At 40.3% G+C, this 14,400-nt stretch overlaps 1 protein-coding gene across 1 annotated transcript in view; it reads right to left on the reverse strand.

Annotated features, from left to right (window-relative positions):
- Positions 1 to 3,673: 3,673 nt before the first annotated feature.
- The window catches only part of whrna (whirlin a), a 182,720-nt gene continuing 171,993 nt past the window's right edge, over positions 3,674 to 14,400 (reverse strand). Inside the window, exons 10-12 of the mRNA XM_061800985.1 lie at positions 13,330 to 13,496; positions 10,323 to 10,445; positions 3,674 to 4,420 (exon numbers count right to left, since the gene is read on the reverse strand). Coding sequence (XP_061656969.1) covers positions 4,238 to 4,420; positions 10,323 to 10,445; positions 13,330 to 13,496 — 473 coding nt within the window. The 3' untranslated portion in view covers positions 3,674 to 4,237. The remainder of the gene's footprint in view (positions 4,421 to 10,322; positions 10,446 to 13,329; positions 13,497 to 14,400) is intronic.

Genomic DNA, 14,400 nt, shown 5'->3' on the forward strand with positions numbered 1-14,400 from the left:
TAAATAAATTTGCTTAGTTTAGCTTAGCTTAGAGAACTACCAGTGATGAGAATAGCCGATGTTTAGGCTTTGTTTATATTTACATACAGGTATATTGAAACATAGTTGTTTGAAGAAATGATTTCCATATATTTCAGTTTTAAGTCTGTCTAACTGTTTTCATGGTGACAGATGTTGACAAGGGAGACGTTTGCTAAGCTAACTACTCTTAAAATTAAACTATAAAAACTGAAACATTCAGTTTCATGGTAACAAAACTACAAAAGGTGACTACTAAAGTCTTGTGAGTTTGTCTTATGTAGCTTCTCTACTTGTATTCTTTTTCTTTTTACTTACTCAGAGTGGTCCTTTTTAAATATGTCTCAAAAAAGGCAAAGAAAAAGCAAAGCAGATGTGAGTTTTTCCTTTGATGAATTCCTACAATGAAGAGATCTCTGAATTGAGCCCCCTTCATCGATGTTTGCAGAGATCTTGTGTAAACTCTGGACTTTTGTGTGATTTAAATGGCATACCCCCCCCACAAATTTAGCATGAATTCCAAATCGTGGGACCTCAGACGTGCCACTGCATCCTGAGTGAATGCATTGGGGAAATAAACATTTACAATGGTAGACAATTACCAAGGTTGTTTTTGAGTAGCACTGGTCACCTTTGAGCTCCCCTTTTGTACTGACTCCGAAACTACACTTAAATAGTTCACTGTTCACTGGTGACGTTTAAGCACTATTATTTCATCCATCCATCCATCCATCCATCCATCCATCCATCCATCCATCCATCCATCCATCCATCCATCCATCCATCCATCCATCCATCCATTTTCTTTGCCGCTTATCCTCACAAGGGTCGCGGGAGTGCTTTAGCCTACTGTAATTTCAAATGGAACATTTACTTTGCTTCATGTCATAGCGTGTCTGGATTTCATCAGCATGAAAAACTCTCACTTAGAAACTCACATTTTGGAGATGTATGTCAGCTCAGTTCCATAATTCTCGATTCAGCCACTTAATGTGGCTCCTTTTTATTTGGGTTTTTACTTATTCTAAAAAAAAAAGAAAAAAAGGGTCCAGCCACATTTTCTACGTGTTACAAGAAAATGGATACGAGAGAGAAAAAAATACATCAGTTTTATAAATTGGATTAAAAGTATTACCAGTATTAAAAGCAGTCACATGATCAATGTGTTGTGAGTTTTCACCAAAGTTATAGTACAGCATTTGTCTGTTTTCATGTTTTACAATGTAAATATTTTACCTTATCATTACAAAGTTGAATGTAAAATGAATGAATGTGGTTGTGCGACTCGATACTGTACACTTATTGTCTTAAAAAAAAAGTATTCTAAAATGTAACATTTTGAAACACTTTGATGTTAAATCTGAAATAAAATGATGTGTATTTTCAAAAGGGTTTATCATACTGAGAGTTTTATTATTTTGGGAGAGATTATTTCAATTTTGGAGGCTCCACTTTATCATATCATAGTTGTTTTATCCATGAGGACAGTTATACGAAACATCTTAAAATAAAAGTGTTTTATCAGCTATAGAAGCAGATGAGTGCTTTCAACCAAAACATCCATCTGTCTATTTTCTGAGCTGCTTATCCTCACAAGTGCTGGTGTCCAATTGTGAGCATATGATGGTACCTGCATTAATTCCATTTTGATTTTCACAAAATGTATTGTTGAAAAGATTGATAAAAGAAGCATTTGATGACATGAGAAGTCCACCATTGTTTCAGTATTTGATCTTGCCCATGACTTTTTCTCGTTTGAGTTTGTTTTTCATGTGTACTCTGAATTTCCTGGAATACGAGGAAGTCATTTTCAGGGAACAAGTTCTGATGAACCCAGCAGGTTTTCACCATCTGCCACGCAAGTACCTTCTCAGCATGACTACAACTATTAAATTAGGCACAATATGCCACGAGCTTTCTCATCTCAAACCTGATTTCTCGACTGTTTAAGACGTCAAATATATTACTATTTAACCGCATGTTCGGTGGAACCTTTAAAATTGAACATCTCTGAGGTTGGATAATTTAAAATTTTACCAAGGTATGGTGGAAGGACACAAAGCGGGACAAAGCACGAGAGTTTGTCTCTGTGTAGTGCGCTGTAGCGTAAGCACATCAAGAGAGGCCTCCATACTCCAGTGACCCTCTGTTTCAAAGTGCCAAGTGGTTTGCTTTTCTTTGGCTTTAAAAACCCTTCAAACAAATGCAACCAAAAGAAGGACCACCTTTAAGAAGGAGCGTCAGAAGAGAGGAAGTTATATGAAATACACACCTATTCAAGTTATAAGACCGTACGTTGTTACCCGCTGAGTTTTTGTTGTTTATTCTCTTACCAGAAGTTAATTTCATTGTTCAAATAATTTCATTTTTCTCTTAAGTGCACATTACTTTTAAATCATTCAAATATTTAACATTTGTCAGTAAAGGTTTATGTTTTATAGTTTTTGGGATGTAAATGTGGGATGTTTTTTTATTTAGAGATTTTTTTATTTTTAGTTTACCTTACTTTTTAGTACTGTGATAATTAATGCTAAAAAAAAAGAGACTCGTGCAGTGTATCAATGTAACGGCACCATTGCATTACACCATTGCTGTCCATCATTAAGACTGATGATCTAATTGATTTTAGACTTTGCTATGAACAGTGGTCATCTTAATTTGTTATGTCTTAATTAAAACCTCTCCGAGCAATATTGGTATGATAGTACATTTTGAGGTAAGTGAAAGAAGGCAAATTACCACTAAGTGCTTGTTTCATTGATTGTATTATATATGTTTGCATTAGCGTAGGTTCGTCCAACTGGAGAATCTTAGGTTGGAACATAGGAGTAACTAAACTCTACTCTAGTTCAGTAGACTAGTTATGCTTCCATAAATGTATTTAGCAGCTCTAAACTACTTGGACTGGAAGAGCTTGAGTTGGACTTTAAAGGTTCCAATGTAGTGTGGCATAAGAGCAGATATGATGCTTTTACTAAATCTACTTTCTCAACAATAACAATTACACATTGTTAAGTCTTTCAAGATGTACTCTTTAGTTCCAGTTGTCTAGTACCACTCAATCTCTCGAAAGCCACCTGATGTCCTCTCTCCTAATTGCTTTTCTTTATAAATGGAGAGAAAGGGTGTCCAAAAGTGAGGACTCCTTAAGTCCTTTGGCAGTGCTATCCTCTAAATGCTTCTGACTCCTTCTGAGTTGTTGGACTGTAGAAGGCTTCATCATGGTCCCTGGGGAGTTTAATTAATTAGTGCAGTACTTGTAAATTATGAAATTGAACTTTTGGAAGGATGGCGGCGGGATGAAAATTGAGTAGTCTCAAATACTTTGGGACATTATCCCCCACTGAGCGCATGTTCACATTCAGGTGTACTATTGTATCTTCTTTAAACCTCATCTGTTCATATGTTCTCAGGTGCAATCCTGAAGAAGTGATTTTAATGACGTACTTTCATGTCTGAAAACAACATCTGAGTTTGCAATAGAGAAAGACTGTCATCAGTATGGAGCTGTGGATACTGTTTGGGATTCACGCTGCCTGCTCTTTGTGGAATTTGCAAGTCCCCCTGTGCTTGTAGAGGATCTCTTCAGCCCACCTTGCGGCTTCCTGTAACCCTACGCAACATAATGCAACGGCAGATTGAGCAATGGTCATTAATTTGATACTTAAATTAAGAAAACGGACATTTTTCTGACAAATGTGAGCTGCTCCGATTCATATTTTATAAATATGTGTATTTGTAGACGTGTAATTGTAGATGAAACTTTCCACAGGTTTATATTTCATATAGAGATCTTATAGTTTGTACAGTATAGAGTATATACATCTATATTTATTCATCTGTCCGTATAAAAATTCCAACTAGGAAAGCTGAAGAGGACCAGTCTTATCAGGTGCAGTAGCCAAGAACTAACAAAATAAACTGCCTGCAGTATCTCAGACGAGTGCAATATATTTTAAATGGTGGCCAATCTATTCATTTCATTGTTAAGAGAGCAAAATAAAGGTTACATAGGCTTTGCTATTTTCTACTGTAGTGCATATGGTCTCACAACAGAGAGGTAACATGTTGAAAAGAATCGCAAACAGGTACATGGTAGAAATTACGTTATGTAATGGACCAGTTTCCTTTGAGTCCACCACTAAAGCGTTGTGCCATTTAAAAATGAAAATATCCTCTTCCCCTTTTGTCCTTCTATCCCTACTCATCTCCAAATCAGCTAAAGCGCTACATTGAACTCAGTCACCAGAAAGTCCACGTGGTCCCTCTCTTTGGTCTTGAAGGCCTCAGCGATGAGGCGTGCGGCGTCCTTGTGCTCACGGCCCCTCAGGGAGACCCCATTTACTTCCAGGATCACCTGACCCACCTTCAGCTGACCACAGTTGTGAGCTGAACCACCCCGCTTAGAGAGAGAGAGAGAGAGATTGAGAGAGAGAGAGAGAGAGAGGGAGCGAGAGAGAGAGAGAGAGAAAGAGAGACAAAGAGAAGGTTATTAAAAAAGAAATAATAGTTATTCTCACTGAGTAAATTGGATTTGCACAAGCACACAATCAAGGGCGTCAAAGAAAGGTAAAAATAAAGATCACTTAAGGGGCTTTCCTACTGCAGGAACTTTCCTCGCTATCCTGGTACCCTACTTTACTCTTTGTCCCCACCGAAAAACTCTCTCTCTCCGCTCTCGCTCTCCTTGCAATGGTTGACTGGTTAACAGATCTCTGGAGATGTAAACTTTTTGATTCACAGAGCCGCCATGACTGAATGTGGCCTAACACAGGGCTTGAAACAAGAGGATTAAAATACAGTATGCTGAAAAGCAAAACTTTAAATCACTGATCGAGGGGGTTAGGCCGCCGCCACGGGTTTACAGCGAAATCTGCCACCACCCAAGCAGCAAGGTCCGCTGCTGGCTGCTTTTGGTTACGCTAAGGCGCGGAAGTCCGAGCCCAAGCAGGTGTTTGAGTTTTCCTTGGCCGGGCGCAGGGGCGTGAGGCTGGCTGGCGGGGAATCCTCTGACCGGACGTGGGGGGAAAAAATAACAAATCTTCCCAGGCAGGCGCTTCTCCAGCCTTGTGTAAAAACACTACATTTGCCATTGACCAAGAAAAGGAAATTGATCTGTGTATGTGTGCGAATAAATATTTGCATTGTACAATCTGTTTTTGCTTTTCCTCATTCAAACACATGCAGATACAAAATTGTCAACACTGCTATATTTCAAAACTGACTAAGAGGTGTCTCTGAAGTAATGTATTTTTTATATATTCATTGAACCTTATACAGGTAAGGTCAGGTGTTTGCAATACTGACCTGGCTGCAGAAAGCAGAATAAAACAAAGCAAATAGAAGCAAATACATATACAAACTGTGCAGTGGAATAGAGTAACAATTGACATATAAAATTATATTACGGGTCACCAACGCGGTACCCACTTGCACGTTGTAGCCCATCGGGACCATTTAAGGTGTCCGCGAGGCATGTTCTAAAAATACCACAGGCCAAAAATTATTATCCATCTATCCAGTTTCTTAGCCGCTTATCCTCACAAGGGTTGCGGGAGTGCTGCAGCCTATCCCAGCTGTCAACAGGCAGGAAGCGGGGTACACCCTGAACTGGTTGCCGGTCCCTGTGTGTATTTTGGTTTGACTAGTAGTCAGTTTATACATGTATTTTTTTTAATTACACTGCATAATAATTTATCATAAATTTTATAATAATTTAAATAATTTATTGCAAATAATTTTTCAATTCCAACATACAGCTTGCAAAATCCTGGGGGACCATGGAGACCAGTTTGGGAGTCTCATGCCCCAGTTTGCCTTCAGGGCTCGAATGCAGCATATATTTGTCCATCTTTTTTCACCTGAGCGCTTGAAGACAGCGTCACTGGGATTTATTACTGTCAGATTTAGCAGGGCCAAGTCACGCAAATTTGCATTTTGATTATACGTTTAAGCACGCTGTGCCAAAGACCCACTTGAAAGTACGGCAAAAGCAGACTAAATCCACCTTCAAGTGGTGATTTTTTTTTCAATGGCAGCAACCTTTTCATCGCTTGACATATCACATTCCTTTAAATTTGCATGTGTCAGCCTCACATTTATGGGAAAAGAAATAAGACATTTTGGAAGTGCCAGTTTCTTAGGATTGTTTTATCTTCTGATTGAATCAACATGTGGACTTGTTTCCCCCAACGTCAATGTTTACCCCTTTATTTTTATGACATTTGACTGTTTTCTGAGATAACACTCAATTTCATTGCATATGTTCTCCAGGGAATCAAATCAGTCAGTAACTTTGAAGTTGTCAGGCATCCACTTGTTGCACTGTCATAACTTACTTGACACATAACTATGTTGTTACTATTCACCATCCATCCATCCATTCATCCATCCATCCATCCATCCATCCATCCATCCATCCATCCATCCATCCATCCATCCATCCATCCATCCTCCACCACTTTTCCCAGTTAAGTCACTGGTGTAGTAGCTTTAACAGGGATGCCCAGACTTCCCTTTCTGCAGGCACTTCTTCCAGCTCTTCCGGGGGGATCCCGAGACATTCCTGGGCCAGTCAAGTGTCTCTCCACCCTGTGTTTCTGTTTCTTCTCACCAGAGAAGTGACCGGGAAGCATCCGAATAAGATGCCCCAGGCACCTCATCTGGCTCCTCTCAATGTGGAGGAGCAGCAGCTCGACAGATGACCGAGCTTCTCACCCTATCTCTAAGGGAGAGCCCGGAAACCTTGTAGATGAAACTCATTTCGGCTGCTTGTATCAGGGATCTTTTTCTTTCAGTCACAAGTCACAGCTCGTGACCATAGGTGATGCTAGGAAAGTAGATCGATTGGTAAATTGAGAGCTTCGCCTTTCGACTTAGGTCCCTCTTTATCACAATGGATTGATACAAAGTCTGCATCAATGCAGACGCCGCTGATTCTCATTCCAGCTGCTTCACACTAGGTTGCGAACCGCTCCAGTGAGCGATGGAGATCACAGCTTGATGAAGCCAACAAAACCACATCATCTGCAAAAAGCAGAGATACAATACTGAGCCCACCACACTCGACTCCAATTTCAATTGTATTCTGTCCATAAAAGTTTAAAATAAACATAATCGGTGACTAAGGGCAGCCTTGCTGGAGTCCAACTATCACCGGAAATGAACTTGACTTACTACCGGCAATGTGTAGCAAACTCTGACACTGGTAATACAGGGACAGAGCAGCCTGTATCGGGAGGTTTGGTACCCCGTACTCCTGAAGGACACGGTCGAACGCCTTCCCTAAGTCCACAAAACAAACAGAACTCCCAGGCACACTTGAGGACCGTGCTGAGGGTGTAAAGCTGTCCCACGGGCAGGACGAAAACCACATTGCCCCTGCCGAATCTGATATGTGACTTCACGACGGACCCTCCTCTCCAACACCCCCGAATAGATTTTACCAGGGAGGCTGAGGAGTGTGATCCCCTTGTGTGATCCCCCTGTATTTGGAACACACACTTCAGTCTCCCTTCTTTTCTCCTTGCACTCTGGTTTCCTCGCACATCAACAAAACATGCATTCATTGGAGACTCTCTATTGGTACAGTATGCATCGGTACAGTATGATTGTGAGCACGACTGTTGTCCGTCTCCATGTGCCATGATTGGCTGGCAACCAGTTCAGAGTGTACCCCACCCCCTGCCCGATGACAGGTGTGATAGGCTCCATCACTCCCATGATCCCTGTGAGGATAAGCGGCTGAGAACATGGATGGATGCATGGATGGATATACTGTATATAGGCAGCATGGTGATGCAACTGGTTAGAGCATTGAGCTCACAGTTCTGAGGACCGGGGGTTCAAATCCCGGCACTGCCTGTGTGGAGTTTGCATGTTCTCTCTGTGCCTGTGTGCATTTTCTCCGGGCACTCCGGTCTCTCCTACATCCCAAAACATCCAACATGAATTGGACACTCTAAATTGCCCATGGGTGTGATTATGGGTTATGCGACTGTTGTCTGTCTCCATGTGGCCTGGAATTGACTGGCAACCAGTTGAGGGTGTACCTTGCCTCCTGCTGGATGATGGCTAGGATTGGCTCCAGCACTCCCACGGCCCTTGTGAGGGTAAGTGGTATACATATATATATTTGAGTGTGTATGTCGGGGCGGCTAAGATGACTTGGTGGGATATACTGTAGTCCAGTCAGATAAATTAAACAGATTCATTTTTGTTGACCATTGCCCAGAAACATATTGTGTTGTAAGGTTCCTCTCTGTTTTGATGGACTGGGTTGACTGTTTGAAAGGAGAATGAGAGCAGATTGCAGTGTGCAATATCACCTGTTGGTGCCAGTAAATCCCTCACAGGTAGGTTTTAAGTGTAAACTTATGCAAGCCATATCTATCACCATAGCTATTGATAGATGCCATGCTATACGTTTGACTTGATAATGATCCTTTTCATTGTGCCTATTTATTCTTGCTCCTGCTTGACATTATTAGATGTGATGAAGATGGCTTCAACAACCTTCCTTGTAAGAACTGTTTTATTGTCACAATAGCATTATTATCTGTTATTTGATGTCTGAGCCTGCAACAATTACTCTGTGCTGGTAGAGCGGAGAGTCATCATGATGGGAAGTCAGTAGTGATAAAGGATGATTCAGACATGGTGATTTGGGAAAATAATGGGCTGGCATACAGTCGTGATTTTGTGGCCAAGGAGAAAAAGGATGCAGGATCCAAAGGTGTGCTATAACAACTTGACTGTGTTCTACAATAGGGACAGAATAATATAGTGTACTGGCTGGGATTTGATGACATCGTCTGTCCCCTGAATAGAACCGAAGCCCACTGGAGAGCCAGACACAAAATGAATGTTTTTCTTCTCCTTCTCCTATCGCCTTTCCTAAAGTCACTTTATCATGCTGATGCTTGGTCCTGACAGGGGTAAACAATCAGGTTGTGTCCCTTACTCAAGGGCCTAATAACACCAAGTTACCTTTCCCCAGGTGAGAGCTTTTTAAAGCTTACTTTTCCGCCTTCCAAATGGAAGACGCCCAAATCTCCCTACTTTGCAGTAAAGGCTGCTGTCATTAATGGCTTCAAATAACAATGAAGCACCGTGTTGTTATTGTTCAGAGATAGAGCTGTGATGTTGACATCAATGGCTTTAGCTTGCTTTAGAAAGTTGGTTGAGAAATGATAATAGGAAATTCTCTTTCCAGTCCAGTTCATGTTGTTTAAGACTGTAAATGATCAAATGGATTCGTGTCTCAATAAATCAGCACCATGTAAATTCTCATTTTTACTTTACTCTTGCACATATTTTTGTGCAAGAGAGAAACAGTTTTTAGAGGTCAACTAATGGAGGCGGACAACCATTTTCAACAAAATCATAAATAATTACAAAGAAAAGAGAACCAAATAAAGACCACTGACATCAAAATAGTCAAGAAAGTGAGTATTGGACAAGATCTAAAATGGATAAATGCATCTAATCTAGTTGTCTTTGTGTTTGAATGCATAAAAACAAGCAACAGCCACAAATAATGCAACCACCCTCATCACCAGACCTCTGTTTCTTCATTGACTCAAATCTGACTCCTCATATTAATGCCACACTTCCTCCCCCTTTAAAACCAACAGTTCTGTCCTTTCTGTAGTACCAGAAATTCTGAAAACGCTGATTTTCTTTTCTTCCATCTGGTTGCAATCAGTATCCTTTTTGATTTCAATCACCACCTCGCTAGGATGAAGGCTGACAAACAGCATTGAAATAGTTGTGCACTACTGCGTGACTGCTCTGATTTTCAAACTGTAACTCCGGTCAGAAAAAGATTAGTGCTGTAGTCATGAGTGTATGCAAGGCTTTGTTGTCAAGCAGATACGGGCTGACCCTGTCACAGTTAATCGCTTCCGATAGGGATACCTAACCTCCAATTTCCAAGGTTTCAATAATTGCAAAAGGTTTATATAAAGTGAAATGGTTCCCTCATTTTATACTGCTTAACCTGTTTAGGGTTGCAGGTGAGCTGCAGGCTTTCCTGGCTAACTTTAGGCAAGAGGCGGGGTACGGCAACAAAAATGCCACTGGTCGAATCTCAGTGGGATTCCACACACAGTCCTGAAAGACATTAAATGTCACACTGAATGTGGCAGGTGGGCGGGTCGTATCATTGAAGAGCGACAAGAACACAAACATAGCCTCGCAATGTGAAGAGAAATATACATCAAAATGTCTGTTGACAAGGAGGCTGTGCTAATAACAGGCAATATGTGAGATGTTAGTGGCAGCATTACAATACTCTAACTCACCTGTATTGTGACAATTCGTGGTAATGGCTGTCGAGTGTTGGCTCCTCCTTCAATGGCGATGCCCAACGTACTTGCAGTCTTTGCCACCTTCACCAGAGTTGAGGTGGGCTCCAAGAGCCCTGGCTAAAGTCAGGGATAATATTAATTATACTTTTGCAGTATATTATGTTATATAAGCTTCAATACCAACTGGGATGCTTGAATTTTATAAAGCTGACAAATGCTGATTGACATGTTTGTTATTGTTATTGCTGTGCAAAGCTTTTCTCACACTTGAATGAATTTGTTGTAATAATATCAGAAATTCACAATGAAAAATGAAACATTTTTATAATATTTTTTTGTAATTATAGACTGAAACCATATAAAGTCTTACAGAAGCTATTATACATAGAAAGAAAATGACAAATTTGAGCAGCACTTGGGAAAATCATCAGTGTAAACTCTAAAGACAAATGCTTCCAAATGCTGGTCTTTATTTAGTCTAACTCGGAATAAAACCAACATTTCATAATTATTTCTGAAACATCAAATCCATCATCAATAAGCATTGATATGGACTACAGTGGCAGCATGCCCCCCGCATATATTTTTTTTAATCTTACAATGATTGGTTTGGATCGGCAAAATGTGCCACAGACATGGCAGTCACCATCAGGGGGGTCAATATCGTTCACAAATCAGTTTAAATCTGTGCGCCTGAGCACCTCTAGTTCGCCAAGATAAAGCATCAACTTCATACGTGTGACATAGAGACGGAGATGGAGATTAAACAGATGATTATTGCACAGGTGAGCCTGAGGCTGCCCACAATGAAAAAGCCCCTCTGAAGTGTGCAGCTTGAACAGATGTAACAGGTTTTGAGGGTTTGCCCAATTGGCGTGCACAAACCCCACAACACACGAGGCTTAAATACATGAGTGTGGCAGTGGTTTATGAAAGTCAGATTCATGTCCAATTAAAAAAAAAGCAAGATGCTTTCCCAATAAAAACACCGTCATGTCTCGAAGATGTTGAAACCTGGATGACCTTGAGCTTTTTAATTTTCAATTAAAAGAAAGTTGAAGTGATAGTGTTATGTCCAAAAGGCCCTTGTTAATCCTAACTTCTTGTTTTGGGTCCTTTGACATAATGTAAAAAAGCCAACTATCTCTAATATGGGTTTGAAAATTGACAGTCATATGAAACTGTATCAGCAAACGAATGCAGTAGTCAAATTCCTCTTCTTTTACGTTAGGCAGCTGGCAAAGGTAAAGGCCTTTCTTGCGCAAGAACATCTTGAGACAGTAATCCATACTTGTATTACATCTCGTCTGGATTAGTGTAATGCACTTTATTTGGGAGTCAGCCTGTCCTCGTCTCGACAGTTAGCTCAGCTTGCTGCTGCTCGCTTTCTTACTGGTATATGTAAGAAGCACCACACAACTCAGGTCTTGCCTTCCATCCACTGTCTGCTTGTGCATTTTAGAACACATTTTAAAACTATTTTCTTTAATTTTTAATCTCCAAATGTTCTTGACCCACCTTATCTTTTTGAGCTACTTCATCCCAGATCTAGGAGGAACCTCAAAGGGGATACAGCCCTTTTTGTTGCTGGTCCCACGCTGTGGAATAACCTCCCTCTTGAATTGAGTGAGTTGAGACAAATGGTGGTCACACCAGATACTGATTGGTTTGATGACTTTCCCAATGCAGGAGAACTCCACATTTTAGAGTGGCCTTTTACTGTGGGCGACCGAAAGACACCTGTGCAATAATCATTCTTCCAAATTGGTATCCTGATATACCACACGTGTATAATGGATTGATTATCTCGGCAAAGGAGAGGTGTTCATCAACAGATTTGTGAGCAATATTGGAGAAAAATAGCCCTTTTGTCTCCATAAAAACAGTTAAAATCTACAGTTGAGAAAGGGATCGCAGTGAAAAGTACAAGCAAATTGTGTCAAACCAGTGTCATGTAATACACTGATATTGTCTGTAGAGTGTTCCATTATTCAATGTTTACTTGCTGAAACACAGGCACATTTGTCTTACACACAAATGTGTGGTGGACCCCATCATGACTTGTAAGCAACTTACAGGAAATTTTAACTCAACCCATCATAAATGACCCCTTTCAAGCTCCGTCCCACTCAGAACACACGTACTTGTATTATTGTCATTTTGAAATAGCGTTCTAATAGAGTAGGCCAGTAAGGCACTCTTAATAACTTCCTCATCATCACAAAGTAATCTGCATCATTTCTGACTTAATCACTGAACATATCGGTCTACTGTTTTCACAGACTGCAGTGGAGGATGAGATAAAAAATTGAATATTTGAGTGAATGAATAAAATAAATAGGAAATTTAAAACCCCAAATGCCCTCCCCAAAATGGTAAACTGTGCAAGAACAGAGGAATGATGTTCCACATGGACTTCTACATTTATGAGAACCAACAGTGAGAAATTATTCCCCCAGCAACTCTCTAAATCTAATTGGAGCATTAAGCCTAAATAGCCTCAGAAACTACCCATGATAAGTTAACATTATATTTGAGTCTGGAGAAGAGGCTGAATTATTTCATTACTATGCAGTATTTCTCACACTGCATACAATGATTAATTGAATTAAGCATCTTTAACATTTCAACGTATAGGATGTGTGCTGGGAGTTTAAAAACTATGGACAAATTTTGATTCTTTTTCATGCCCTCTTCACATTGGTGGGCTGTGAGCAACAAAGGCCTATGGCTGTTCTTAAAATAGCCGCCTGCCAGTGCAAGAGAAGCCCAGAGGTTCCATCGATTACTTTGCATGCACATCAATGAGCCGAGGGTGGCAGAGGAGCTTCGGTCAAACAAGAACAGGGCTGTTATTTTTAGGGTCAATTCAATTGGTCCTCACAAAGGCAAAGATCAAGGAGCAGACACAGTTTTTGAATCAAATGACGCATTCCCCTCAATTATTAATATGCTCATTCATTCATGGTGGACCCACAACTGTTTGGAAGTACACCCTCACCGGTTTGGTGGGGTTGTCCCCCCCGCCCCCCTGGGTGTCTTGAGGGTGTCGTGTGCATGAGGAATGGGAGGTGCTGTCTTTGGTGATGTGTCCTGACTCAGCTATGTCCACACCGCTGTCCTCACTGAGAGTCTGGCCACTATCTGACAGCTGAGACAGGGCGCCACCTGAGGGGGGGAGCAGGCACACGTGATATAAGCATTTGAATTCGCTCTGGACTACATAGAGTGCTCTTATCGTCCAATGCTATTAGCTCTAGCTTAACAGTACTCTTTTTATAATGCAATTCTTGTTGTTTTAGCATCACTATGATAATCACCCAATTTGTGTTGTGTGCATTACTCTTCGTGTCGTGTGTTGCCATGCGACTTCCTGTTGCATGGATAGTGGCAAACACAAGGCAGGAAAAAATGAATTCCTCTACAAACCTTTATCCAGACTGTCAACAAGATGTAACATTTCTGTGTGTGTGTGTGCGTGTGTGTGTGTGTGTGGGGGGGGGGGTTAACATTGAAGGATGAGGAAAATGTGTCTTCTATTTTTGTTTTTGTTTTGCAGCAAAAGAGACATTTTTGTGTCGAGTCCTTCTCTCCCAATGCCTTGTGGCATTTTTTTCCTTTCGCCTTCACACTTTTCAGTTTCAAATTGCGACATTGTTTCATTAAAAAAATGAAATAATAGAATTGGAACGGACATCTGGGTTTGACAAGGTGAAGTATTTATGTCTGTTATAAAGTATTTAACATGGAGCTGCAGTAATCCTGTAACATATCTTTGAAAATTGACTAGCTTGTATGAAAAACATTGGATGAAAACCAGTAGACTGTAGAATTGTTTTTTTTTACTCTTTAAATAATAGATAATGACAGAATTTCCAATAATCTAATATCTTAGATTAATTAATTTTGAAGGACTATTATTTACCAGTATATGATTTATATTCTTGTTAATATTTAAGAGGACAACTACGATGTTTTCTGCAAGATGTGAATGAAAATCTAGGGTTTACAAATAACCAAAGAAAAATATTTCTGCTAGTGATGTGTCTGGGCAAATGCTTGGTTGAGTAGT

This window comes from Syngnathoides biaculeatus, chromosome 17 (assembly GCF_019802595.1).
Source record: "Syngnathoides biaculeatus isolate LvHL_M chromosome 17, ASM1980259v1, whole genome shotgun sequence".
Classification (NCBI taxonomy): Eukaryota; Metazoa; Chordata; class Actinopteri; order Syngnathiformes; family Syngnathidae; genus Syngnathoides; species Syngnathoides biaculeatus.